The following is a 27914-nucleotide window of genomic DNA, read 5'->3' on the forward strand; positions in this document are numbered from 1 at the left end:
GTACATCCATTTTCGTAGCAAGGATAATGGTCTTACGTTGCCTCTTCACTACACTAGCATCAGTATTCATAGCATTAAGGAGAACTCATGGCATCCATAAGATGATTGAGAAAGTCCAGTTGAGCCAGACTAGTGTACTGTTGGACTAAGTGTGAATCATGGGTTGAAGGTCATTCTATTTACGTCTGTGAACGTGTAGCGAACATAACTTCCACAAATATCACATAAAAATACATGAGAACAATGATCTGGAAAAAGGATAAATGTATCAGAACTATGTGAGGTGTTGGAAGTGACCCAGAAACTATACTTGAAAGGAAATATCTTGTATACATCAGTGTGAACTTAATACACCTCGTATCCTCGCGTGACGTATACCCACGACATGTACAGTGATCAGAGAATCTTATGTATGTGTTCAAATAGTGCAATGTGTGAGAGGAAGATCCCTAATTACAGTATTAAGTGAAGTGGATATACCCACGCCATGAACATTCGGCTTTTGTTTTGAGGGAGCGTCCTTTGTACCCGCCTCGAGTGTGCCGCGTTGATATTATAACCCAATGAATTTACCCACGAACTAGCAAACCAGAACCTTACCTTCGTGTGTAATTTAGGATTAAAATATGTGTTTTATAAGACATGAGGTTACAATATACAGGAAAGTGTTCATGTGAGAACCGTAAAAAATAAAAGTAAAGATTGGAAACTGTAGGCCTACGCGGTGATGAGTGGCGGGGCACTGCCCTCAGTGTCCTCCATTCTACTGTCACCTCAGGTCAGTGTCCTCTATCGGGCTACAACCCGCCCTGTAAAAAAGGCTTATATAGCAGTTATTACAGTTTAAAGCTTTGCCTGATGTGTAAGTGAAATAGTAATGTTTTGGGGTGTGTGATAACTGCCCATCAGGCATTATTTCTCAGTGTCCTCCGTTCTACCGTCACCTCAGGTCCCATGTGGTCGGAGTGCCTTGCTGGGCGGCGGCCATTATCCCTGTGAGCGTCCCACCAGGTGGTGACTACTCCCAGCTATGCCAATCCACTGTGAACCTGTGGATTCCCAGCACACCACTCCAAATGAGTGGGAACAAATAAGGAAATGCTTGAGAAACTCCTCGGTCTTCACTTGGAGCGACCTATAATACCGGGCATAGAAATAGTACTGGTATGTCTCTTGGTGTAGCCCTCGTCTCTACCCACCGAGGGCGGTTTGCGAACGAGGTGCCTCATATGTATACCTAGAAATTACAAGGAGTCCCATACTTGCAGGTGTGGAGTGTAACAGGTGTGTTGAGATGTTGCTACAGGGAGGTGAGATGGTGTTACTATGTATGATAACCTACGGTGGAGCAGTCTGACGTGTTAAGGGGTAGTGTAAGAAGGAATGACCCAGGTAAGAAGGTCACGGATTGTTATGCAATAATTATGTGGATGACACGCAATTAATGTAAGACGTCTGGTGCCGAGCAGGGTAACCAACATCTTCGTTGTTCTTCTGAGGAAGGCCAACTCACTTGTATGTTTTTTTTCCAGTATGTTTTATAAGGAATAAATTACTAAAGACATGTTATGGTTTCACCCTTCTTTCCCCTTATCGATCTGGTCAATGAAAAACCTAACCCAATGCCTAGTCCACTCTGCACGCTACCTAACGAGCTACATACTGCCCAGAAGGGGTCTGGTGGCAGCAACCCTTAAAATTAAGACTATAGTTAAGTTTTCCCCTTAGAATTAGTGACCCCAGAATCTGGCAGTATACCTAGACCCTCGACATGCTACCGAAAAGATTTGAGGTTATGCAGTAACCACTGAAGTAAGTAAAAAGAACACTTGAAAGAACGAAGACAGTTGAAGTGAGTAAGATAAGGGCAGAGTTAAGAGAGAGAGAGAAACCCCTGCTCGTACAACACTACCTCTCCCTACACACAGCCCTTCCTTCCCTCCCTCCACATACCACTCCTCAAACCCTCCACATACCACCCTTCCCTCCCTCCACATACCACCTCTCTCTTCCTCCACATACCACTCCTCAAACCCTCCACATACCACTCCTCAAACCCTCCACATACCACCCTTCCCTCCCTCCACATACCGCCTCTCTCTCCCTTCACATACCACCCCTCCCTCCTTCCTACCACCTCTCCCTCCCTCCCTCCTTCCCTCCCTCTACTTACCACATCTCCATCCCTCCACATACCACTCCTCCCTCCTTCCACATACCACCCCTCCCTCCCCCCACCACCCCTCCCTCCCTCCACATACCACCTCTCCCTCCTCCACATACCACCTCCTCCCTCCACATACTACCCCTCCCTCCCCTCCACATACCATGTCTCCCTCCCACTTGGAAGTAGATCATCGACTTTTTGGGAGATATTAACATGTTTTCCAAAGTAGATTATCATAGAAAACAGGAAAGGGATTGATAAGTTTGAAATATTCATAATTTATGAATTTATGCCTTCCCAGAAAATCTACCATTTTTTATTTTTTCATGTTATATAGTAACTGTACAGATAAGGGAACACGAATTGATTTAGTTTTACTTGTTATTACTGTGACTTTTCTGCTCTTATTTTATAATTTCTATTGTGTACTTTGCATTCATTTACACTTGCACTTCTATGAATGAAAAACAATTGAATGATTATATTAATCACTTACATTGCTTTTCATTTCATTGAAGGCGCACTGTATAACACTGGCGTTATAAAGGGAAAAGTACATGCTGTATTTGTACTATTAATTGATCAGTCAGTTAAAAAAAGCATTTATTTGAGCTCTTAAATGCAGCGAAAAATAGTATAGCTCAGCAGCTCTTGCTAGATGCCGCATGTGTGGTGGGCGGCGACCCATCTGGTTCCCGCCAGTCGCGTGGGAGCCGGCGTCCTGGGCGGTAGAGGTCATCACACATTTCCTCCAACTGGTGTTTTGCTGCTTCTGCTCCTCACAGTTCATACCAGTTTGATTTTGTGAACTTAGGAATCAGATTCCATCCTTACACCCGTCCAAAATAAAATAGTAAGTTTATATTTTTAAAGAATGACAATTATTTGAAATCCTATAGTCTAACGAACAAGACCAAAATAAATTGTTTCTGTAGATGCGAGTGTGATCAAGGAACCTATAGGTTAATAGGAAAAAAAGTCACTTGTAATTCAGAAACTAGATTCCGGTGCTGGAATAGTAGCCACCCTGCTCACAGTAATGCCCACAATTCTTCTCAGTTCACTGCATCATACTATTTATATAAGACTGAAATGATCTATGAACATTATTGGCTGCGGTTCCAGCCCCACACTGGGTGATGGATGACCAACCAGTTTATAGGCAACAAATGTTTGTTCTATCACTCTGTATTTGTATACGCGATTCATTTATAAATTGAAACTAATTAAAGCTGTTAACAAGCTAGGATGTACAGTATATATTCAGATTAATACAGGTGGTGGCCAGTTATATTTACTATAAAACAACAGTGGTTTGAGCACCTTCATACTCCAACGTTCTTTTATTTCTGTACTTTTCTTATATTACTTTACTTAGTCGTCTTCACCACTGTTAGCCGCTAAGGGGGTCGGTCACGTGTACTGGTTCCAGGGTGTATCTGTACCTGCGCCAGTGTTGGTGGTCAAGCCTGGTCTGACGCTCGGTGTCGTCCATCTCAGAGAGTCAGTCAGATTATTCCAAGAGTTCACAACTCGAACTCCAAAAAAGTTTGCCCTGATAATTTTTTTATTTATTTATTTTTTCATCCTCAAGCTTTGATCTTTAGTGGGGTGAGCACCCGCTAGTTCCAGGTATGAACATTTGCCTGAGTAATGCTCTCTGAGGTGTTTATATAGACTTCTATTCCGCTACTCATTGCCTGCCTATACTGTAGTATAAGCTAGGCACCTGCAAGTGTTTAATCTCTTTGGGCACGTTTTTATATTTAAATTACCTCTATCTGAATTATGAACCTAAGGTGGATAGTTGCATAAATCTCTTACTTCCTCATATATATATATATATATATATATATATATATATATATATATATATATATATATATATATATATATATATATATATATATATATATATATATATATATATATATGTATACAGTATATACGCGTTTGTCAATACCCCAGGAGTTTAATTGATAAGTAATTTCCAATAAAAAAGCTCAATGAATGGCGTCCCTTGAATTCACGAGGCTGAAGTAGGTTTCTGCAATTTGTTAGGTTGAAGTTGGGCTCAGGAATATACTCTCCTGGAGAGGGATATCTGGAATGCATAAGTTTACGTGTGGTTTCAGGAACACATTAAGCTGAAATGGGTTTTCTAGATTTCACTGAGCTAAAAGGGTTTACAAATTATATGCCGGAGCGTAAAAATGCAAGGCACCTGTTCTTTGGTGGGGAGAAAACTAAAATAACACCAGTTGTCTTTTGTAGAAACAGTGACCTAGTGAACGTTGTTTAACAACCCAGGCTGCTGAAGCGCCTACGACAAAAAATGTGATGGGGCAGAATAGATAGGTTACAGCCTTACAGTATACTCCTGAAGTATAGTCGGTAGTTTTAACTTATATTATGACAAAAACTAATGAAATTATAACGTTTGTAGATATGTCAAGACTGATAGATATTTTGTAAAGATACTGCGTATCTTTTGGCATGTTATGAAGTACATGCAGACAATAACTTCTTTCAGTTTAACGGTGCTCAGGACGATTAAATTAAGGCGGACAATTGATGCCTCTACTGAGATTTTATCCGATTTTGCTAACCCGTTGTTTTGAGGGGAGTGGTAAGGTGCCGTACTAAAAAAAAAATCACGTTTTGGCTAATAATGAATGCAGTGCACGTATCTAAGCATTAAGGAACCGTTCGTTTCTTGGGTAACAAAATGAAGTAATGAAGGCAAAAATAAAATACTCAACAGCATTTTTGTGGAACAGCGGCCAGTTGTCCTTACTTCCTCCATTTTCTTTTTCTAGCGGATTTTCTTGCATCATATATATTTTACTTCCACCTGGTCATGTGTGTGTGTGTGTAAAAAGAGGAACCATACAACTACTACAGCTCTTATTTCGCATAAATAAGAAAAACTTGATGCAACTCGTAGTTTTTAATAAATTTGGTTGTATCAGTTACATTTTACATCCGTTAGTACAAGTTAAAAAAGAAAGTCCCTTTCATTTGACGGTATAAATCGTGAGTAAATAATTTGGTGTGCCCCTGAGCAAGGGGTGGATGAGTGTTAGTGAACTGGGGGACGCTTCTCAACACCCACGTGCCCTCATCCCACCAGCGATCGATATTGCCTTCTGTTGCTTGACACAAGTTAACATTTGTTTATAATAATAATAAAAAAAATTAACATTTGTTTACCGATGAAAATAACTGTCTTGAAAGAGAATGTTTCAACACATTTCCAATTTATTTTATCCATCTTTCAGCAGCTCCATCTGTCTATTTGAATATCGTTTCTAACACAGGATTCAACAACTTTAAAATTTCTTTATAAGTTCGTATATAAGTTATTGTAAAGCCTAGAGGTAAAGAGATGCCCTTTTGCTAAAAATACAAAACAAAACTATGGCGGGCAATAGGAATGACCATGTTTTATTATTTGCAATTTCAGTTATATTCACTTGATATAATAGCCATGAAGAATTTTGGCAGTGTCGTTTAGAGGAAAATCGGTGTGATTGCAATTTGTATAGTCCAAGGTATATTATACCACTGCAGTCTGCAGGCAGCGTGATGGTGATCACACACACACACACACCTAACATGGCAACACGTGTGCTGCACCACATTGATTGCACGGAGCTCACCACACTTTCTCCCGCCTCTATCATTAAGTAGCTTCGCGTCACGGATCGTCTGGTAGTTAAAATAGTGATTATGTCCTTTGTACGAGGGTTCAATTTTTTTTTCTTCAATTCAGCTTCGGGTCATTATGAAATATAATTATAAAATTCTCAGACTTCAAATTTTTGGAACATATTTACATCTGTGCTTAGTTTAAAGTTACGTACATGTACTGTATATGTAAAACGTACAAATGCACAAACTTTGCTGCAAGGGTGTAATCATGTAACACCCTTAGTTTAAAGTTACGTACATGTACTGTATATGTAAAACGTACAAATGCACAAACTTTGCTGCAAGGGTGTAATCATGTAACACCCATACTGAAAGTATCATTTCCAAAGTTGATATCAGTAATCGATGAAAAACGAGACGAGTGTGAAGGGGGTATATATATATATATCATGTAAATCACAATGAAAACGTGGATAAGATAAATCTTGATAAAATGCACCTTAGCTTTCATCTTTATTACTCTCTCTGTCTGCATGTAAGATCTGACTTTCAACCCTCATTAGCCAGATACGTCTTGATGGGTTATACAACCTCATTGACCTTATTTTTCACTTTCTGATTTAGTTTAGGCTTTTAGTTAACCTTCACGTTCAGTTCATACTAGGTGAATGACTTTTGTCAGTGTGCAAAGTAGGGCATCCATGTTTCCTGGACAGTTTCTAGTTCATTATCCTGGTCTTAAAAACACACATACAGTACATTTGCGTAATGTTTTGTATATTTTATAATTATTACAGTCTCAACCTTTCTACCCAAGCTTATGAGTCATGCTGAAACACACCTACATTTTCTTTCACCCAACCCACTTAAGTGGAGACCGGAATAATATTTTACCCCAGCTTCTCCCCACGACACCATTACAGTAGTCTACAGATGAGGCGAAGGTGCCACCGGTCATCCCCTGTCCCGGATTCTGAGAGGTTTGTAGGTCAATCTTCCCTCCATAACTGGGGATAAGATAATGTATCTATAGTTTCGGTACAGTCTCATTGTAATTTAGACGTCATTAAAGCCGTGGTGAAGAGGATAAAAAGTAAAAGTGAGCAATGTGTCGCTGGGGATCTTTGAAAATCCAGTTCTTGGAGTTGTCCTCAGAGGCATGTTATTGATCACCTAAATGCTGAATTAGCAAGGTCACGGGCAAGACCGCCTCGCTCCTACTGCTGCTTTGCACGTACTGTACTACCTACTCGGCTGCCAATGCTTACATGTACCATCGTTCACCATACGTGTTTGTAAATGCATTTCAGCACCTCTATATACTTGTCACACCTGAACACACATTCTCACGTGGTTACAACTGCACTTATCTTCCTACACCGATCCATACATCCTCACACCTGTGCTGCACATCTAGCCCCTGGCCCACCCTAATGCAAAACTTACCCACAATTGCCCGTACCATAACATATTTACCATCACCTATACATAACTTCTCTCGCGTGTACAGAATTTTTCACACCTCCATATTCCTCACCAAACTGTATATAATTTCCCACATCTTCATATATCTCGCCAACGCTAACTTCTGGCGCCCTCGTATATCTCTCCAACACTTTCCTACAGCACATACGTCTGCCCGGGGCTCTTGTGACTACAGAAACATGAACATTCCCGAAGCTCTGACTTAGGTTCTTGCATGCCGCCACACCATCAAGAACTTGTCGCTTTTATATAAAGTCCAGCACGACGACGGCACTCTAATTACTTAATTTTCAAGAATTTGGCAGTTTAAATACCTGGATTGCCATTACGTATATTGAAGTGATTTTACAAGGTAAGCTTCTCAGAAAAAAATTTTGTTATAAAAATATGGGCCACCGTTTGGTGAAGCACGGTTGCCTTAGGTCGAGTCGTAAAGATTGCGGGTCCAGATTCTGATGTGAAAATGCGCGATGAATATTCCTGGTACCTGAAGAAGTGAGAAACTTTCAAAGTAATTGACGTAAAGAGAAACAAAACATACATATTGGCTAAGGTTCTCTACCTTAATTTACCTTAGTTTTGTCCCGTACCTTAATTTTGTCCACTAATGTATCGCATTAGGAAACTGCCTCAGTGTAATTTTGATGTATTTGTGCTCTAAGTCAACTCAGGTGTGCACTCCTACGTGTCCTATTACCATATAGGATTCGATCATACAGTATATAAGTGTTTAGACTGATTTTCAAAATAACTTCATAAACACTATATAAGCATTGTATAACATGTACAGTTGTCCAGACACAAAATCAAGTATAAGTGCAGACATTTCTTAATAATAGAAGTACAGGAACAATGTTTCGGATTATCTTGTCACATTACTTTGTACTGTACATGCAGAGGCCAGTGAGTAAAAGTACATTACTACAGGAATGTTAATGGTATTTTTTGTGAATTGTGTGGGGAAACAGTGGAGCCTCCCTCATGACCTTGTACTGTTGGCTACAAACTCACCAGCAACCCCTCCTACCTAGCCCTCTACACACACGCTTCCAAACCCCCACCCCACTGCACATGATCACCAAGCAGCATAAATACATGTGACGTTGAAAAAATGTCACGGTTGAACTTGCTTCAAAATTAGCGAAATCTCTTATTATAGTAATTGAGAGTAATTTTGGAAGTAATTCATGTTCATTACCAGATACTTGAACAATATATAGGGTGGTGTGCCGATGTAGGAGTAGCGGGTGATGGTGGTAGAGGAGGGGGTCTCAGGCTGTGTTTATAATTACTGTACCAGGTAATTGGTTGGTGAAGATGCTGTGTTTGGGTGGTGGAGGTAGGAGGCGATGGTGTTAGTAGGGCTGTGGTGACATAATAAAAGTGGTAATTAACAGCAAGGAAAGTTAAAAGTGGAGAAGCAAGGAGGCGATGGTGTTAGTAGTGTGGGCTGTGGTGACATAATAAAAGTGTAATTAACAGCAAGGAAAGTAAAAGTGGAGGAAGCAAGGAGGCGATGGTGTTAGTAGTGTGGGCTGTGGTGACATAATAAAAGTGGTAATTAACAGCAAGGAAAGTAAAAGTGGTGGAGGTAGAGGAGGCGATGGTGTTAGTAGTGTGGGCTGTGGTGACATAATAAAAGTGGTAATTAACAGCAAGGAAAGTAAAAGTGGAGGAAGCAACACAATAAGAGGGAGTATGGTAGGGGATGCGATGGCGGCCCGTATACCATGACTCATTAATATTAGCAGCTGTGCAGGTTGTCACCTTCCCTCATCCCTCGTATGAGTCACCCACATGCAACCTAGTTCATAATTATAATAACGTGCATGTAATTATTAATATGTGTGCAGTACATCTGGAAGGTTGGGATTTTAAGCCTTGGCTTCAGGGGTCATATCAGACTGTTACTGAGCCTGTTTGTGGACTAAAGTGGTCACATGAAACTAAAAATCACCGATTCAGCATATCAGCTGTGACCCTTTGGTAATACTTAGACTCATGAAAAGGAGCCACTTCAGTAAATTTTATATAAAAGAAAACCTACTTCATGGATAGAAATAAATGAATGAAGGAATAGCAACTTGTGGATTTCCTTTATTTTGTGTAACAGTGAATACGGTGTGTGCAGCTTTGACCACTATGTTCGCCTTTATCCTTGTGTTGATAATGTATGGGGGGAAAAACGTACTAACCAACGTAACTTAACGTTAACAGGTAAGCCAGAAAAAGTTCAATCTTAGGAAGTTAATTCATGTTAGAAAGTAAACGACGCTTTTTAGGTAAGAAACAGCTAAAGCAAAATCGCCGATTTTATAATAAGAAAAATTATTTTGGGTATATTATTATATAAATATTGTAAGCTGTTGTCGGTTTTTTTGTGTGTATGTAACGGAAGCGCTAAAAGAGGCACTGGGCACTTTTTCTCCCAACCATATTGGGCCAACACGGCTCGGCCAGCAAAACAGAGACGTTTTCGTCACTGGCATGTTTTGTTGGCGACGAAAAAAGTGCTGGGGAAGCCATCGTGAAGTTTGTATACAAATGCGGCTGGCTTGTCAAAGAACCTGAATAATGATTTAATAATACTAAAGAAGTTTTAAAGTGACGGAGAAATAGAAACATGTCACATCAAACAATTCTGACCTTCATTTCTACCGCAGATCATTACGATAATGCAGCATAGTAAACCAACAAACGAACACACAGGAGCTCTCTGGGATGGTGGTAACATAAACAAGAACTTAAAAACAAAATACCACGATTTTTCAACAATTTATTGTGATTTTCTCGGAAGTAATCATTTGCGGAAGAAATGCTACAGAAGAAACGAGGCTTAGAATTGTCTACTGTAAACTACTGATTCCAAAACTTGACATCCTAAAAATCGCTGGATAACCAAAACAATAGTAATACCATCAACAGCAGGTGGCATATACTGAATGTTTTACTACTTTGATAAACAAAAAATAAGTGAAGTGTAGTATTGTTTATTTGTAATCGTATTATGTCAGGTTTCCCATGGTCACGTAAACACACAATACCCTGTATACAGTTCAGTATATATTTGTTTTTGCCTCTGGTTTAAAGTTTGGGAAAGCGGAGATTAAATAATACAAGATTATTTTATTTATTTATTCATTCATTCATTCATTCATTTATTTATTTATTTATTATATTTTATGCAAGTGAACGTCATACACAGCAGAAGTAGTACGGTTGTTGATCACAAGTTTGGTTCAATAATTCCCAACAAAACAAGGGCTCATTAATCCCTGAATTCAAATTCGGACCTGGATGGTAACGCATCTTAACCGAATTTAACTTTACAATCTATACTCTACCTCAAATATTACCTTACTTGACCTCGCTTTGCCTAACTAAACTAAAATTTTGGATCCAGTTGCAGGCATTTACCCTCCGGAAAAACTAAAAAAAAAACCATAGGTAGCCAGATGTAGAAGCCGGATGTAAGGGGAGGTTGCGAGTAGTGTGGTGGATTGATGGTTCAGTAGAGGGGGGAGGGGGAGCTGCCAGGTGGAGACCCGCACGTGTGATGGCTTAGGTTAGGGGAATGAAGGGAGAGGAGACTGAGGGAGGTACAGTAATTGTGTGGAGTGTTGATGGATACTTCATGTTTATAATTATCTACTGGAGCGGAGACTGAAAAGCAGCAGCTGTGAGAATGTGTCAGGAGGGGCGCGTTACCTTAACTTATAAACGTGTGAATAACAGAAAAGTCATTAAAGAGAAATAGTAATTTAAGGAAGTAGGAGGAATTTGGGTTAAAGTCAAGACCGTCACACAGGAATCTAGTTTATTGATTTGCCCTCACGACGTGCGGGAGGTATACACATCACCGTGGAACTCGCTATTATGATTATCTGGACCTGAATACGGAACCTAACCAAGCTTAACAATTTCACCTAACCTAACGTAATTGAGTTTCACCTCCCTATAACCTAAAGTACAGGTATATCTAACGTACACTTATCCTAAACATCCCCGTTGTAATTCAAAATTTTGAGTCCTCTTCCTGGCCGGGATCCGAACATTAATTTTTTCCTGATGCTCTCTCATTTGCTGCTAATGTGTGTGTGTGGGTCAGTTCACAGTTCTGAGAAAATTTGTCAGAACCAAATATGTACCTGTATGTCATCAAGGAAAATTTAAGTTCTGCAGAGGACGGTACCCAGAAACAGTCCTAAAGTATTGCTGACGGGATTTAAGAAAGGTTATCGAGCCATTTCAGCAGAGCTACGGCCAAGCATAACTATAACTGAAATCTGATTTTTTATATGTACATAAAACAGGAGAATGTGGATCCTTTACTTTGTACTTTATCACTTTTGCACGAGTGTGGCGGTCCAGTGTATATAGCGCTCGCCTTCTGTTCCAGGGGTCGTTGGTACGATCCCCGGGCACTCCCAGTTCACCCAGTTGTAAATGGGTACCTAAGTGAATGCGGTCGAGTGCAGTGCCGGACATGCTGCCTCCTAGTATCATAAACTATTTGAAGTAGATTTAAATTTCTATATTGGCTTCGTTCAATCAATGTCAAGCGTTGGAAGGTGACTGTCCTTGACCTACTTTTCAAGGTCTTGTGTCCATTTATTGATGAAAGGGACTGAGGGAACATTCCACCGCTATGCACACCTCTTTCTCGGCTTCTATGTTGGTGGTGAGGAGTGTAATTCTTCTACATGTAGGAGGGAGACAGTATAAGGCACTAACAACACTGGCCCAAGGACACGTTGTCGGAAATGGAAGCGTGTCAACATTCCTCAGACAACACGTGAAGGCCGTCTTGTTTACTGGTGTTGGGCAAGTGGTGTAGCGAACCTGTCTTTATTAAAGAGAATTAGGCAAAGTCAGTTAACTCCGAGACCTTGAAGATCAGCAGCTGAAAGTGGAATTTTAAATAACTTGTCGAAGAAACGTTATAGGCATTATGTTGAAATAATTTAATTTATTTTCTTAAACTTTATGACGTAAAGTTTTACCAAGGCTGAGGCCAGATCAAAGTGAATTATAATCACCTTTCTTGTGCGTTTTTCCCTTGGTCTTCTTTTTTATCATCTTATCTATTTTGACGATACAATTTTATTAAGGATTTTAAACCAAACGAGTGAACCAAACCATGGCAATTTTTTTCTTCAATGTATAGTCACTTGACCTCGTTCGTTACACGTGCTCCATTTGTCTCTCCAGACCATTACGCCTCCATAATAAGCCGTATACGAGCTTCAGTATCCAGGCCTTGAGTTGCGTGAGAATCTTGCCACACGACGAGTCTCCAGATATCGAAGTAAATAACGATTGCTTGGAGTGAGTCGCGGCTTCAGGGAGTGACTCAGCTGCATTTGCAAATTGTGGAGTCTTGTGGTGCTGCAGCAATATAATTTTAGACATTACTGGTAGACTTAAACCTTTGGCAGTTTATTTACTTTAACAAATCTTGATAATTATTAGGCGGAATTCCATAACTTTCCATAACTGCCCCATACGACGAAATGTTTAGAGGATCATTTGTTTTGGAGGAAATTACTTTTTACAGTAAATAAATTCGATTTTCTGTACCCCCCCCCTCCGTCTCAAAGCGAAAAGAAATATATGAAACATCAGATGTTTTAAATGTACACGTCTTGATTTTTAAGTTGTACCAGTACTCCAGTGTAAAGCTTACCTTGTGTTGTTAGTACATTATAACCACAACAATACGAATCAGCGGGGAGGATGGTTTCCTAATACTGTACTCGGACCCGGAAGGCAACATAATTGAACCTAATCTTCGGACTCGGAACATAATCTAAGCTAACCCATTCCGCGGTTTCAGTAGAATTTCTATGTTGGGGTCCTGAATTTAGTTTGGCTCCCACAATATAAGGATGGATCAACAGCATTGTCAGGTAACGTGTCTTGGCAACTGTGTTATCAATAATGTGAAAATTACGCGAAACTGTCTGCTTATTAGTATGGGGAACATTATGCCAACAAATATATCAAGTAACTGACTGGTGTGGACTAGTGATTATTTAACCATTCTAGCGATGTTGGCATCTTTTATCTTACATGTTAACGAAACCAACATTGTTGCGTTGGTGTGGATCAACCTTTAACGCTACGAAAACGAATCCCAGTAAATTCAATCTGGACCCTCGCCAGCATCCCGGTGATAAAGCAGTTTACAGTTTTGTCGTTCAGGAAAAAGACTGTGCCATTAAAGGTATAAACCACTGGAACTTAAACAAAACTTGATATTGTATTTAAACTTGGAGAGGCATGGGAGGCGTTGTTTCCTCTTTATTTTGTTTTAACTCACAAGAACGAGCAGGTGGTCCTTACAGAAAATCTAAACGCATGACGATCTTAACTTAATTCAGTTGTTGCTATACAATTTCAGATATGTTCAGATTTGATAAAAAAAAATATTTATGGTTAAAGACATGGAGTTGCCAGCAAGGTCAAGAGCAGCACCAGCTTCACTGCGGGAACCTCCTGGGTATACCCTTGTGTAGTCTCTTGTACTAGTAATGTGTCAGTGTGGCTGGTGGGGCGGTGTGTCAGTGTGGCTGGTGGGGCGGTGTAGCAACAGTGTGGCTGGTGGGGCGGTGTGTCAGTGTAGCAACAGTGTGGCTGGTGGGGCGGTGTGTCAGTGTAGCAACAGTGTGGCTGGTGGGGCGGTGTGTCGGTGGTAACAGTGTGGCTGGTGGGGCGGTGTGTCAGTGTAGCAACAGTGGCTGGTGGGGCGGTGTCAGTGTAACAGTGTGGCTGGTGGGGCGGTGTGTCAGTGTGCAACAGTGTGGCTGTGGCGGTGGGTGCGGTGCGCAGTGTGTAGCAACAGTGTGGCTGGTGGGGCGGGTGTCAGTGTAGCAACAGTGTGGCTGGTGGGGCGGTGTGTCAGTGTAGCAACAGTGTGGCTGGTGGGGCGGTGTGTCAGTGTAGCAACAGTGTGGCTGGTGGGGCGGTGTATCAGTGAAGCAACAGTGTGGCTGGTGGGGCGAACTTTGAGGGTCACAGTGTTGACATTATCATCGTATGAGGGTGTGGTGAGCATGTGGCGGTATCCAGATCCTCAGCGTTCAACCATAAAGGTGATAGAGCCGCTGCAAGGCGAGAGTTCGTTCTATCTCTCATGGTTTTAAATTGTTGATGGATTAGTGTAATTAGTAACCTAGTGACCCGCATCAACACCTTAGCTGTTGAAGCGCGGTAGCCGATTATTACAATATATTGCATTTTATTTTATTTCCTTGGAGGAGGGGTTATATAGATTTCTTACATACAAGAACTAGGAGTATTTTAGTACATTTCTATTTGATGGCCTTGGAATAAACACGTAAATATTTCAGTCCAGTTTGATGCACTGTTACCAAATGAAAAAGCGGATGTTCGGTGTATCATGTTTCCCGAGTGAGTGATTGGTCGGCGATCTCACGTGAACTTTTGGCACATTCTCAAAACTAAATAGGCGAAAATTTCGAAATAATTTAACGATTCAGGTGAAGGTTTTGATATAGTGTATATTTGATATATTGGACAACAATAAATAGAATTATATTTATAGTTGAGATATCCGGCGCCTCTACACTTATCGTTAAGATAATTTCGGTTCATTATATGTCGGCAAGAGATATATATTCGGTGTAACGATTCAAAACATATTCAGTATAGTTGGGCAAATGTCATAGAATAATCATTTATTTTACGTATCCATCTAATGCATGTTTATACTGTACTGTAGATGGTCTTAAAGCGTAGTGTTAAGATAGTACACATTTTACTTGTTATGGTATCGGCGAACACAGTAGCCTGATATCGTGTGCAGATTCTATTCCACCGGGTAATTGTCACGCCCCCAAATATAATTAAATGTGTAATTTCCACTCCCTAGTCTAATTATTTCTTGCTTAACGAATGTGAGAGTAAGTTAGAAACCATTGCAGTTATTTAAACAAAAACTTGGTAGGCGAATTAGTCTGTTCTGTATACAGTATGTGTGACATTTACGACGAGAGATGAAAGCGCTATTTTAGTTTTTATTTGGGTAACGGGAGATGCAGTCATCTTGTTCCCTTTTATATCAGCTCTGGTGGCCTGGTTGGTGACGTGGGATTATGTTTTTCACCTTAACCTCTTGAGTACGATGAGTTAACCCTTTGAGTAAGATGAGTTAAGCCCTTGAGTACGATGTGCTAAACCTTTAAGGAAGATGAGTTAACCCCTTGAGTACGATGACGTAAGATGAGTTAACCCCTAAAGTAAGGGGTTAACACTTGAGTACGATTTAACCCCTTGAGTACGATAGTTAACCTCTTGAGTACGATTAGTTAACCTCTTAAGTTAGATGAGCTAACCTTTTGGGTAAGATAAATTAACCCCTTGAGTACGATGAGTTAACCCCTTGAGTCCGATGGCAACCCCTTGAGTACGATGACAGCCCCTTGAGCATGATGACTTGCTGACTTAAGGGAGTTGTCATCGTACTCAAGAGGTTAAGTTCAATAAATTGCACTGTGGCCACACACCATGTAACACACTTGTTATTAGATCATACAGTCTCTTTCCGTTATCAAAGTGCTATGCTAACACCTTAACGTATCTGCTCAAGAACACTGTGTTCACCCTCTTTCTGCCACGTTGATTATGGGGCGTGCAAACGTTCTCCCGGGTGAGTAAAAATAGCACCAGGGAACTTTGGAAATTACACGTTCAGTGGAAATTACACGTGCAGAAATGACTTGGTAGTGGAAAGTTGCACAGGCTGTAGTGATGGGGTGTGGGCATTACACGCCTAATGGTTAATGGAGAATTAAAATTTCTCGTGATAAAAAATGGGGGGAATATAAATTATGCGTAATAGTTAAAGAACAGTAGAAATAGTTGTGTACGTGTTATCGTTACACTGTTATCTGTTGATTAACACGACTATTAAGATTTATTTTATCCTCATCAGTAAAAGGATTACAGAATAATGCACAGTCCCTTTCACTAGTGCGTTTACAGGGGCTCGTCATATAACATTCCAAAAAATCATTACATTGGGATATGTTTTAATAGTGTTTTAATTTGATTCCATGTTATGTTTACTATTGCGAGTTTCCTTCTGTCGAATGTAAACAAACAGGGCTACCACACTGCTCAAAACCTGACGACCCCATGTAAACACACTAGTGAAGGGGATTGTATATCTGTTAGTTTGTATTTTTCATCCTGTTATTTTAATTTTTTTTACTCACCTACGTAATATAAGTCAGGGACGAGTTCAATAGCTTTAAGTTACTGGCGTGGCTAAAAATGTTACGACAACGACAATAATTTTCATGAACATACATTTTACTTTTCCTACTTTTGTGTCGATTTTTCTTCTTTTTAGTCAAATTTTCGAAAACATTAGTGAAGTGAGTGATAGATGACAGGCTGCTAGGCTTTATCTTCACTATTTCAGTGCTCATAAATCCTCTTACCCAAAGTTTGCCGATGGACGTTCTTTTATCAGTAGTGGCAAACTTTATAACAATTTAATTTTACTTATCCTTTTAATAAGTGGTGAGATGCGTTGGTCGTGTTTTGTAAGCTAAGTCTAGAATCCTCAAACAACACAGTTGGTTTAACCTTTTACTGAATTGTAAGTTGGTCTTGGTGTTTGGTGCATAATTACTATACTTTACATTTACACACGATGACACACCAAGTTCCAGAGTTCTTAGAGCGTGGTTACACCCATGTACTTTGTTCAGATTAATGCACCTTAGCTTTGAACTTATCATGGCTTTAGGTTGAGGCATGATATACAGTATGTCAATCCCGGAGCTAAAATTAGAAGTTTGAGAAAAATAAAACACTTCAGCTAAAGGCATCACTGGACACGCTCTACACACCGTTAGTATTCTGGACACTTTCTCCTGCTGAGGGGAGCTCTAACTTGTTTACTGTAGACTTTCCTCTGCTACTGTAAATTTGTAGCTTTCAGTAGACAATTTTTGCTGATATAAGTCGTATATTTCTGTAGATTTTCTCTGATTGATGTGAGTGGTAAGAGGATGGAGGAAGCCCAGGAGGTAGTCACTGGTGGAGGGCGTGTTGTGTACATTATCAAGTTTTCAGGTATTTATATAACTGTACCACGTTTACCCGGACACCTCATGAATGGATAACAGGAATTATCATCAGGGGAGTAGTCTGACTCAGGTACCGGTGTTGTAAATGTGGTGCAGGTCAAATGGATTAGGTCCCAATACGACTGAGGTCAGTTAAAGCTGGGAACCCTTAGGACGGGACCCCAATCCTAGTGGCTTGAGTTAGGTTGGAGCCTATATAGGATTATTAGGGATGAGTCACACTTGATCAGTCACTGACAATGTTACCAGGTGACACAAAACTCATAGTAACTCAAGTAGACAACTGAGGTGAAATACTCAGGTTCACTCAAATACTTTGGATGGCTTCCACATTTTATTTTATCGGGTAAATACTAGGGAACAGGATCTAGTCAAGTAGAGAAGTACGTTGATGTGTCTGGTGGGATTCACGGAGTTTCTGTCGATAGGAGACGTCAGAAATAGAACAATCGATTGTCTACTGCTGGTGCAGGGAGCTGTCTGAAGGAGGCTCTCACGAAAAAGGAGGAAAGGAGTGAAGATGGAATAGAAAAAGGGATGGAGTAAGGAAGAAACACAACCCACTCACTGAATTATTATGTTTGTTCTTGTTCGTGTTCATCATTAAGTCATGGTGTTGATAGATGTAGACGGACGCCCACGAGAGCCAACCGTTACAAGGGGAACTTGAAAACTGACTTGTTGGGCTCTGTGTATTTACTGTTAAGCAACAATTACCCCAATTCCTCACCATTTGTTATCTCCTCAAGGGTAACCAGATACCTGCCTATACTAAGTGCCATGAAGATAGCTGCGCCCATAGAACTGCCTTGACTACGCCCATATTGTGAACTTGCCAATCAGTGGGAAATAAGTGCCTAATGAATCTCTGAAAAACAGACTCTGATTGGACACTCAGAATATGCTCCTTACAGCTAATAGAGCTAATAGATAATGTTAGCTGTTCAGTACAGTCAGTTTAGCGTTAGGTGTGTTGAAGTGTGGGCGGCATCTGCGTGTGGGCCGGCGACGACAATACTGGACTCTGTAAGGTTGAGTGAATATTTTTACTAGTACTTGTGTATAGTGCCTGCACACGCGTAAATAAAGTATGTTATAAGTTAAAGTCAAACGTCCTGACCTAGTGCAGGTGAGTCACGGCTTGTAGTGATAATAATGTATGAACAAGTTAGACAAATTATCGTAGATGGTATGATGAAGCTTGTACAGTCCCTAGACGCCTGTCCACTCATAGTCGGCGAACACAACACAGGTTGACTCTACTTAATACTAAGACTGATTTTTTTTACATTATAAATTCATATTGTTTATTGTTATCCAAAAAAACTTTATTGACTGATGAAAAACTTTGTAAATAATCAGTGGCCGGTAACTACTTAAATTCTTAACTACCGGTAATTTATTCAGGAATAGAATGGCAGCTATATTATTTATAGTACGACTGGAGGGAAGACTTTAGCATCACAGAATACTGTATGTTTTAGAGAAGTTTATATTTACATTAAGACCCGAGGGACGCCCCTTAACTTAGTCTCGCCACTATATTTTGACTAATCAATATTTTGAGAAGAGTGAGTTCAAATTACTGTAGTCCAGCTTGTAGAGTAGATTCACCAGGTAGAGATTTAAAACTGGTCAATCCTAGATCATCGTGACTTGTTATTGATGATGACCAGGAGGAACAGTTATAGATATATTTAGGTACAACATTTAGATACATGACCTTTACGGTCCACATCAGAGTAGATGTCCCTCAGATTTCAGATTCCGATTTGTCCCTCCAGGAAGCTAGTTTATTTGGACACCCTTGCGTCCTGTGCAAGGCGAAGCACAAAAGCGTTTACAGCGCCTAACAGGGAAGCATGGGAGTTCATGCTTGCCTTCTCGACTCATGCATTTTAGTCGTAGGTGCCTGAAGGTTCATGGGTTTTATCGGCAAATTACATATAGTGACAGGATGAGTGTGGGGGAGAATTCCCGATATAACACATCTGTTTATGGCGAGGCGTGACAAGTCCCTAATGAGTCAAGTGCCAAGTCTGTCTGGAGGAGGAGGAAGGGGTGTTGGTGACGGCTGGGGACTGTGGTGTGGTAGGACAGGCACGGTGAGGGAGGCTGGGTGGAAGAGGGAAGGTGTCTGGCTTATGTTGGCTACAGTTTTTGTTTCATAGTTCATCAGCTTGCACAACACTGGGCGGTATAAAGCGACCCATATAGTAGTTTTACATCTTGTTCCCAAAAGCTCCAATCGTAATGATATGTGTATTTTATGTTGAATAAAACATTTTACTTGCAACACAGTGACGACTATCAACCGGACCAGTTAGAGACGCCCGACGTGTAATTTGGTTCTGTTTTCGGGTTTTTAGAAACAAGGAAAAAATCTAATTTATGTAATATAACACAAATCCTAATTTACGGTTGTCGCTCATTCCCCGGAGAGGCTTGAGTCGTGAGGATCGACCTTACAAAACGTAATATGAGCACCTTGTTGTGTTGTAGGCTCCCGGGCCACTCCGCCTCACACCCACCCTTTATCCATCACATAGCCTCCTCCACCCACTACACCGCCCAGTCCACTTGGTGTTTCAACGAGACTCCACTCGTCATTTTCCCGACTCCAGTATGGTAAAGTGAAGTCATTCCCGCCACTGACACTTGGAACTCTTGAACTTTTTTTCAGGGCTGCACATTAATTCTCCTCGGTGTATCCATTAGGCTGTGGGGGGATAGTGTCAGAGGAAAGGATAATTAAATGAGATTAGATCGCGTTACCTTCTCTATGTTCTGTTATGGTCGCAAGGCTTCAATCTACGTAATATCGGACTTTCGAAGTCTCATTTTGGACTTGCTATTTTAAATAAAAAAAAGCCCGACCTGGTTCAAGTTAAAAAGGAAATATACAGTAGAGGGTTGTACTTGTAGTGTTCCTCGTTGGTTACCTTTATTCAAGTTGTTACTCGGCGATAAACGGATGGCAGCTACTTGTTCCAGTGACGATAGGGCCACTTAGTTAAGATTCTTCCATGGTGACTCACAAGAAGAGGTGACAACAAGGTGATGACTGACTCGGCGACGGGGTGATAACACGGTTCCTGGGGGTGGCTATAAAGGTGGGCCACTTACTGATTTCCCTCGAGGCTTTCAGTCGTGCCTGACTCCCATAAACGGGGGAAGTCATCGATCAATATATGAAGCAGGGGCGAGGGCTCGGAGGAGGGTCAGACCCGTTCACCGAGAAAAAAAAACATCCTCACCAATCTTTTAATTACTGCCTGCGATAATAAGGACTTATAAAGGCTAAAGCGAACCAATTTCAAGCAGTTTTCTAATTTTAACACCTAATTGGACGAGAGGATAACTATCTTGCTCTTTTATTTTGAACTACTGAGGGTATCTAAATGGATTGCTGTTTGGTAGTCGCTGGTGCACGGGGTTGAGGATTCACCCAAGGGATTCGGACAGTGGAAACAACATCGGCTTAATAATCGCGGTTCAGTGATAGGGGTCCACCAGTTTGTGTGCTGCAGCCACGGAAGATGCACGCCCGGATGTGGTACCGGTACTTGTTGACGGTACACGCCGATTCTGTGCCGTTGATGCGCGTTTCTTCACTCACTGCACATGTGTTTCTCTAGTGTACCGTTGATAACTGTTCATCTAGTGTACCGTTGACATGTGTTTCTCTAGTGTACCGTTGACATGTGTTTCTCTAGTGTACCGTTGACCTGTGTTTCTCTAGTTTACCGTTGATAACTGTTCATCTAGTGTACCGTTGACATGTGTTTCTCTAGTGTACCGTTGACATGTGCTCATCTAGTGTACCGTTCACATGTGTTTCTGTAGTGTACCGTTGACGTGTTCCTCCAGTGTACCATTGACACGTGTTTCTCTAGTGTACCATTGTGTTGCCCTCTATTGTACCGTTGTATGCTTACCGTGTAACGTGGTGCTTTCCTCTACTGTACCACTACTGCTGTATTGCATTCCACTGTAACGTTTTGTAATACCATTTAAGAATCTTTAACACTGTACCGTTATATTACAGTCTCTCCTCTGTAGTGTTACTGTAAAATGACCGACACAAAATACTACAACTGAGCCATTCGCTACCTCGCCCCGCCCCCCCCAGCTGACACAACTATTATGATATACTGTAATAGGTGGTTTCTGTCATCTTGTTTGTTGATAAAAAATTACCCTCGTGTTGCACCTCATGATCACGTCCCAACTGCAATATGTGTGAGGGTGAAGCGTGCAAGCAGAAATAATTATTAAATGTGACATTGCTTGTTGCTTTTGAAGTCGGAGAGTAAAAAAAAAAAAACATCATTTACAAGTCCGGTGACCATCTAGATCGGCCCTAGTTCTTGTGCTCCAAGCCATCCTCACCGTTAGGATTGGGGCACATTAGGACAAGGCTCCAATCTTAATGATGGTTAGTTTCTTGTAGTTGTTCATCCCTGTCTGAGTTACGTTGTACACAGCATAGTTAGACGTGATTAAGATACGAATAATGTATTAATGTGTGTAAGTGTTCGTGGCTGTTGACTGAAGGTATGAAGTGTTGTCGAATGGTGATCAAAGTGGACTGGAGGAGATATACTGTAAGTGTACTGTAACGTGTATAAGTGAGAAAACCAAATTGTTGGTGTAAGTGATGACCTACGTTATGTAAGAGCCGGGGCTGCAGTGTGTCCTGTTGAATGCAGGTACAGTACTGCACCAGTGTGTTGCATGCTGGACGACTGTATGCCGTGACCTGTGCCAGTGAGTGGCACGTCACACATTCTCTAGGACACATCGTTGAATAAAATTAATGGCTATGTTATAATGGCTTTGATAAAATTATTTGAATTACTTCCAATGGCCAGGCAGTTTTCTCTTATATAACGATGTAGTTGTAATTATCTTGGACACGTTGGTATATAGTGTACATTATGTTGCCGTAAGTATTGTTGCTTTCTCCACGATGGTGTCGGGTGATGCAGTATCTGGGTTGTCGCTACAGTAGGCCTACAGGCTATGAAGCACGCGATAACTAAGGGGTCTTCAGTAAGTACTGTGAGCCACGGACCCCTTACCCTGGCCTTCTATTAAACTAAGTTATGTAACAAATGGTAAACATTATAGCCAATCTGGCCATAGAAATAATAGTTATGTGTTTAGGGTGTTAAGTAAGTGCTAGTTAATAATTTGTCTGCTTGTTTACTTTATCTGGAAGCATTACAAATAATTTTTAACAATATTACCAAGTGAAGATTTTTATAATTGTATTTGACATTAGATTGGCAATATCCTTGAGTTTCTCCCTGCCATCATCAAACAGTGTTCTTGACGACGGTGGCTGTCGTCCCCGGGGCCTCCAGGTGAAACACTCAGGTACACAACGGTATTGATCGCTGCTGAGCCAATAAGTTTCTCTTATCAAGTCTTATCACGACAGAATTATCGTTCATTTTCACAATACGTCGTTTGTGTCACACAGTAACAACTTCAGAATGAAAACGACGAAGATTTTGCTGTGAGACAGGATCGATTTAATAGCGTGTAATTGTTATTGACTGTACCTAAAGATGATTGTGTAATTGTTGACTGTTTGGGAGTTGGCCGTACCGGTATCTAATTGTTGACTAGTTAACTGTGCCTAGAGTTGACTGTGTAAAGGATTGAGTTTGCAGTTGTCTCATTAAAATTGAAAGTACTCACCCAATGGATGATTGTATGTAGAATTTGGGCACCATTATTCGCCTTCCAGGAATGACTGAAGCTATATAATAAATGCATCAAGGGGCGACCCTCGTGGAGGTGCCACTAGCTCACGAGTGCTGGACAAATTGACCCACACGTTACAGCTAATTTATTAGCCTCTGTCGGCGACACCCCTTCCTCACCTCCCCCCGCCTCACCTTTCCTCCCGCCCTCTTCTCTTCCTCACACCCTCACTCACCTCCAAGCACAATCCCTCCTCACGCCCCTCCCATCCTGCTACTCACCCCACCCCCCTATCCTCCCCACCCCCTAGCACAACTCCCTCCTTATCTCCCCAGTTATACACCCGCCCCACTTTGATACCATAAACGTCCAAGTAACTGAATTTGTCTGAGACTATTTTTTCTTTTGTTACTATTCTGATGTACAAGTTTTTGTTTTGTTTAAAGTTGGAATGGTAGTGTGAATAGTTGGGTTACGTGTGTGGGTGGGTGGGTGTGTGTGTGGGTGTGTGTGTGTGTGTGTGTGTGTGTGTGTGTGTTCAATAAAACAAGGAAGAAGCGACGGGTCAGTATGAGTGTATTAAGTGATCCATCATTTACTATATGGGTTTGTTTAGGGATATTTAACTCCTCTTGATATATAAAGAAATTGGGACACTTTTAACGAGACAAATTAAAAAAAAAATAATAATAATAATAATAAAAAGTATGTTGGAGGACCTACTCTATGCCCCCCAAAAAAATCTGGTAGTCGAGACACCTAACCTAACCTATATACAATGTTTAAGTGGTAGGCATATGTCTTGGTAAGTGAAAGTGGCTTGGGGGGGTGTCACCAACCAACTGAAATGTGGGTGATGGGGACCGTGGACTCTGCAACTCACCAGGACAACTTAACATATTCAGGCGTATTTTTCAGAGTTCGCTTTAAGTGTTTAGTCACCGTTACTATGCTAAGAGACTGATATATAAATGTCATTGTCATTTTTAATTTACAGGCAAGAGTATAGGATACGTAGGGGCCTCCCGTGTATTATAGGACACGTTAGGGGCCTGCATGTGTTACTCGTCAATATTATCACGCGGCGATGACCAAAGAAGACTTAATTACTCCGCCACGATGGAGTTAACGAGAATACAAACTGTCAGAAGTAGGTTACGAGGGCGGGAGTGTGTGTGTGCGTGTGTGTGTGTGTGTGTGTGTGTGTGTGTGTGTGTGTGTGTGTCCTCCTCACATGGCACACACATAAGCACCGCTCTTCCCAGCTCTTAGGAATTAGCAACTATTATCAAGCGGTCGATGCCCCGCCAGCGTAATTAGGACTTTACTGCTGTCTATGTGTCAGATACCACGTTAGGGTCTCATGACGGTGGCGCTGCTGGTGAAGTGGGTTAATGGGTTAAGGCTTGGTTGGTGATGATCCTGGTGCCTCCCAAGCTCACGTGGGTAGAGCTGATCTGATGGTGTGTGTGATGGCCGTAAGCACCTTTTGCTTACGGAGTAGTGTTCATGATGTGTGAAACTAAAATTAATTAGTTTCGGAGAACAGTCTATAATAGCGAAACATTTTACACACACACACACACACACACACACACACACACACACACACACACACACACACACACACACACACACACACACACACACACACACACACACACACACACACCACGACCACTTTGCTGTTCCTCGGAATCGAGTATGACAATCATCCAACTATGATACAATGCATTGAGTTATTAAGGATGTCACCTTCGTTGGTGAACTCTGACGTGACTCGAGAGATCGATACGAGACCGGCAGGGCCGTCCACGTTTAGTGTGTTGCACATGTGGGGGATACATCTAGTGCAGGAGGGGCGGCGGCAGCGTCTTTCCGGCGTTGGCGATTGTCTGCCTCGGTTTGCAGTCGGGCTAAGTCGAAAGTATTGACACCCTGTGTGGTGCTCCTCCAAGCGTTACGGTGTGGAGTAATCGTCTCCCAGTTGAGGGGGTCGATTGGGCACAATTTCAGGTTTGTCCTAAGACTATCCCTATACCGTTTCAGTTGCCCGCCAACGTTACGTTTACCATTCTTTAGGTGACTGTAAAGATGCTAACTGCTTTGGCAGTCTACTGTCTTCCATGCGGGTAACATGACCATTCCGACGCAGTTGCTCATGGATAGTAACCTCGATGCTCCTACAATTGGTGTCATCGAAAATACTGGCATTTGGTTCTTGTCTTCCCAGCAAACTCGGAGGATGGAACGTAGACCACGTTGATTAAAGTTTTCAGGTGTTTGAGGTGCCTCCTGTATGTGACTCATGTTTCGCTGCCGTACAGCAGGGTGGGGAGCGCCAATGATCGATATACGTGCAGCTTTGTAGATAATTTCAGCTCCCTACGACTGAGGACATGGGCATAGAGTCCTCCAAAGGCGTGAGATGCACATCTGATCCAATGTTGAGTCTCTTCATCGATGTCCGCAGTGGTGGACAGGTAAGAGCCGAGATACTGAAAGTGGTCAACATTAGAGAGGGTAGTACTGTTAAGCTGGATGGATGGTGGAGGTGTGTCTGAACCAGGGGCAGGCTGAAAGAGAATCTGAGTCTTACGTGCATTCACCTGAAGACCGAAGTGTGTATACTCATCTGCTTAGGTGTTCAGGATCCCCTGTAGGTCGCGTTCAGTGTGAGCGCGATAAGAGTGAGGTCGTCTACATACTGAAGTTCAGTAATGGGAGCGGCCGACACCTTTGTTCCTGCCTGGAGTCGTCTTATGTTGAAAAGACCCTTCATCCGGTACTGTTTACCACCCACCGAATATATTTAGGGCACCTTTTCTAGCCCTCTTCCTATGTGGCGTGAGAAGAGTGGCTCCTGGAAAGGGCTGCCCAGTCGCACTGCTGCCTATATCCCACTGCATAAACGACCATCTTATCTATGCCGCCCATGTGCAGAGTTGTGACTAGAGATTCCCAGCAGTAATCTCTGCCTGTCCCCGTCACCATAGGACTTTTGGGGGTATAGGGGTTTTGATGATGATGAAAATTATAATGTGCTGAATGATGGCTGCACGTGAGTTGATATGTGTGTGTTGAGGCAGGAGTGGAGGCTGAAACCACACTTCTTGGCTCTCCCCTGTCCTGATCCAGAGTTGCAATGGACTGCCGATAGCCCAGTTTGTTGGGTTTCGCTATAGTAGCCTGTCCATCATACATTGCCTTCATCCTCCGGTGTAGTAGTTGGGGTCCCATTTTGGTTACCTCTAACGCCTCTACAGCCGTTAGGGTCTTGTTGGATCTCTATAAGCATGTCTGCCTGATGCGAGGCTCCACCGCACATTTTTCGTTCGTTGTTTACTCCCGTGGCTTTATACCTACCGAGGTTAATCCGCAAGGCAACAGGGCAGTGAGTGGTAGGCGCCAGGACTTGTCCACATGTCGGTGCGGTGGGCCTATGCACCGTCCCTCTGTGGGTACACTGCTGCTCCGAGATCCCCTCCTGGTCTAACCTGGGCCCACGAGGCACCCAGTTACCATGTGTTGCTACAAGAGCCTGTGTACTGGCAGGGGAAGACTTACGCAAGGCTGCTTCCCTGTTCACCATGAGGGCTAACCAACAGTGGTAGCTGAAAGCGAGATGGAGCAAGAAATACCTGCACCTTAACACTGTCATAATGCTGCCACACTAGACGTATTACACCACCCTGCGCACACACACACACACACACACACACACACACACACACACACACACACACACACACACACACACACACACACACACACACACACACACACACACACACACACACACACACACACACACACACACACACACTAAGGCACGTGGACAAAATTATTGATCAGTATATCAGGGTGTTATGCTTGTTCCTGGTGTCTGTAAATGAGGTAAATCCCATTTGTTAGAGGGTGGATGGTTGGATTACTAGTTACTGTAAATTAACGTCCGAAAGTTAGTTGTTTACGATGAGATTAAAGTTTACTGTGTGTGTGTGTGTGGTCACGCGAGGTCATCTCTCCTCCTTCCTCCTTCCTCCTCCTCCTCCTCCTCCTCCTCCTTCCTCCTCCTCCTCTTCCCCTATACGTTACCTCTTTATCATTATACTACTTTGCATATTTTCAAGGTCATCCGGGGGGGGATAGTCGAGCGAGAGGGAAGATTTAGATAACTGTGATAGGAAGGTGTGGTAAAGGAGTGTGGTAGGAGGATGTGGCAGGAGTGTGGTAAGAGGGTATGGTGAAGTAGTGTGGTAGGGGGATGTGGTAGGAGGGTATGGTGAAGTAGTGTCATAAGGAAGATGTGTGGTTTGAGGGTGTGGATGATCATTGTGGTAGTAAGGTATGGTGGAGTGTGGTAGGAGGATGTGGTAGAAGGAGTGTGGTAGGAGGATGTGGTAGAAGGAGTGTGGTGAAGTAGTGTGGTAGGAGGATGTGGTAGAAGGAGTGTGGTGGAGTAATGTGGTAGAAGGAGTGTGGTGGTGTGTATGTCTGGTCAGATATCATGTTATGGCTGTCAGGTTAAGTCATGGTTACCTCGTGATACACTTGCAGGACTATAGAGTTTATGGAGACCTGTCAATCTGTCTATCTTTTTCTATCTATCTATTTACCTGTATTTATGTCCATCTGTCTGTCTGTCTGTCTGTCTATCAAAAAAAAATGAATCACCAACACGAGCGAGTAAAATGATGGTTAACTTGGTGTACTGGGTGTATGCCTCCCCGCGTCGTGAAGATATTACTGTATGTGTTGGCTGCTGAAGA

The 27914-nt window shown here is 42.0% G+C and overlaps 1 protein-coding gene across 3 annotated transcripts in view; it reads left to right on the plus strand.

The window, feature by feature from the left end:
* The first annotated feature begins 2850 nt into the window (after positions 1–2850).
* Positions 2851–27914, plus strand: part of LOC121876225 (crustacean calcium-binding protein 23-like) — a 54737-nt gene continuing 29673 nt past the window's right edge. The window contains exon 1 of one of the 3 annotated variants that reach the window (XM_042381220.1): positions 2851–3020. Coding sequence is in view for 1 of the 3 variants with exons in the window: in XM_042381219.1 (XP_042237153.1) it covers positions 20967–20989 (23 nt within the window). In the remaining 2 variants the exon portion in view is untranslated. Of the gene's footprint in view, positions 3021–20958; positions 21003–27914 lie in introns of those variants that run through there. The other 2 variants (XM_042381219.1, XM_042381221.1) reach the window with 2 other exon arrangements.

Source organism: Homarus americanus, unplaced genomic scaffold (assembly GCF_018991925.1).
Source record: "Homarus americanus isolate GMGI-L3 unplaced genomic scaffold, GMGI_Hamer_2.0 scaffold34921, whole genome shotgun sequence".
Taxonomy (NCBI): domain Eukaryota; kingdom Metazoa; phylum Arthropoda; class Malacostraca; order Decapoda; family Nephropidae; genus Homarus; species Homarus americanus.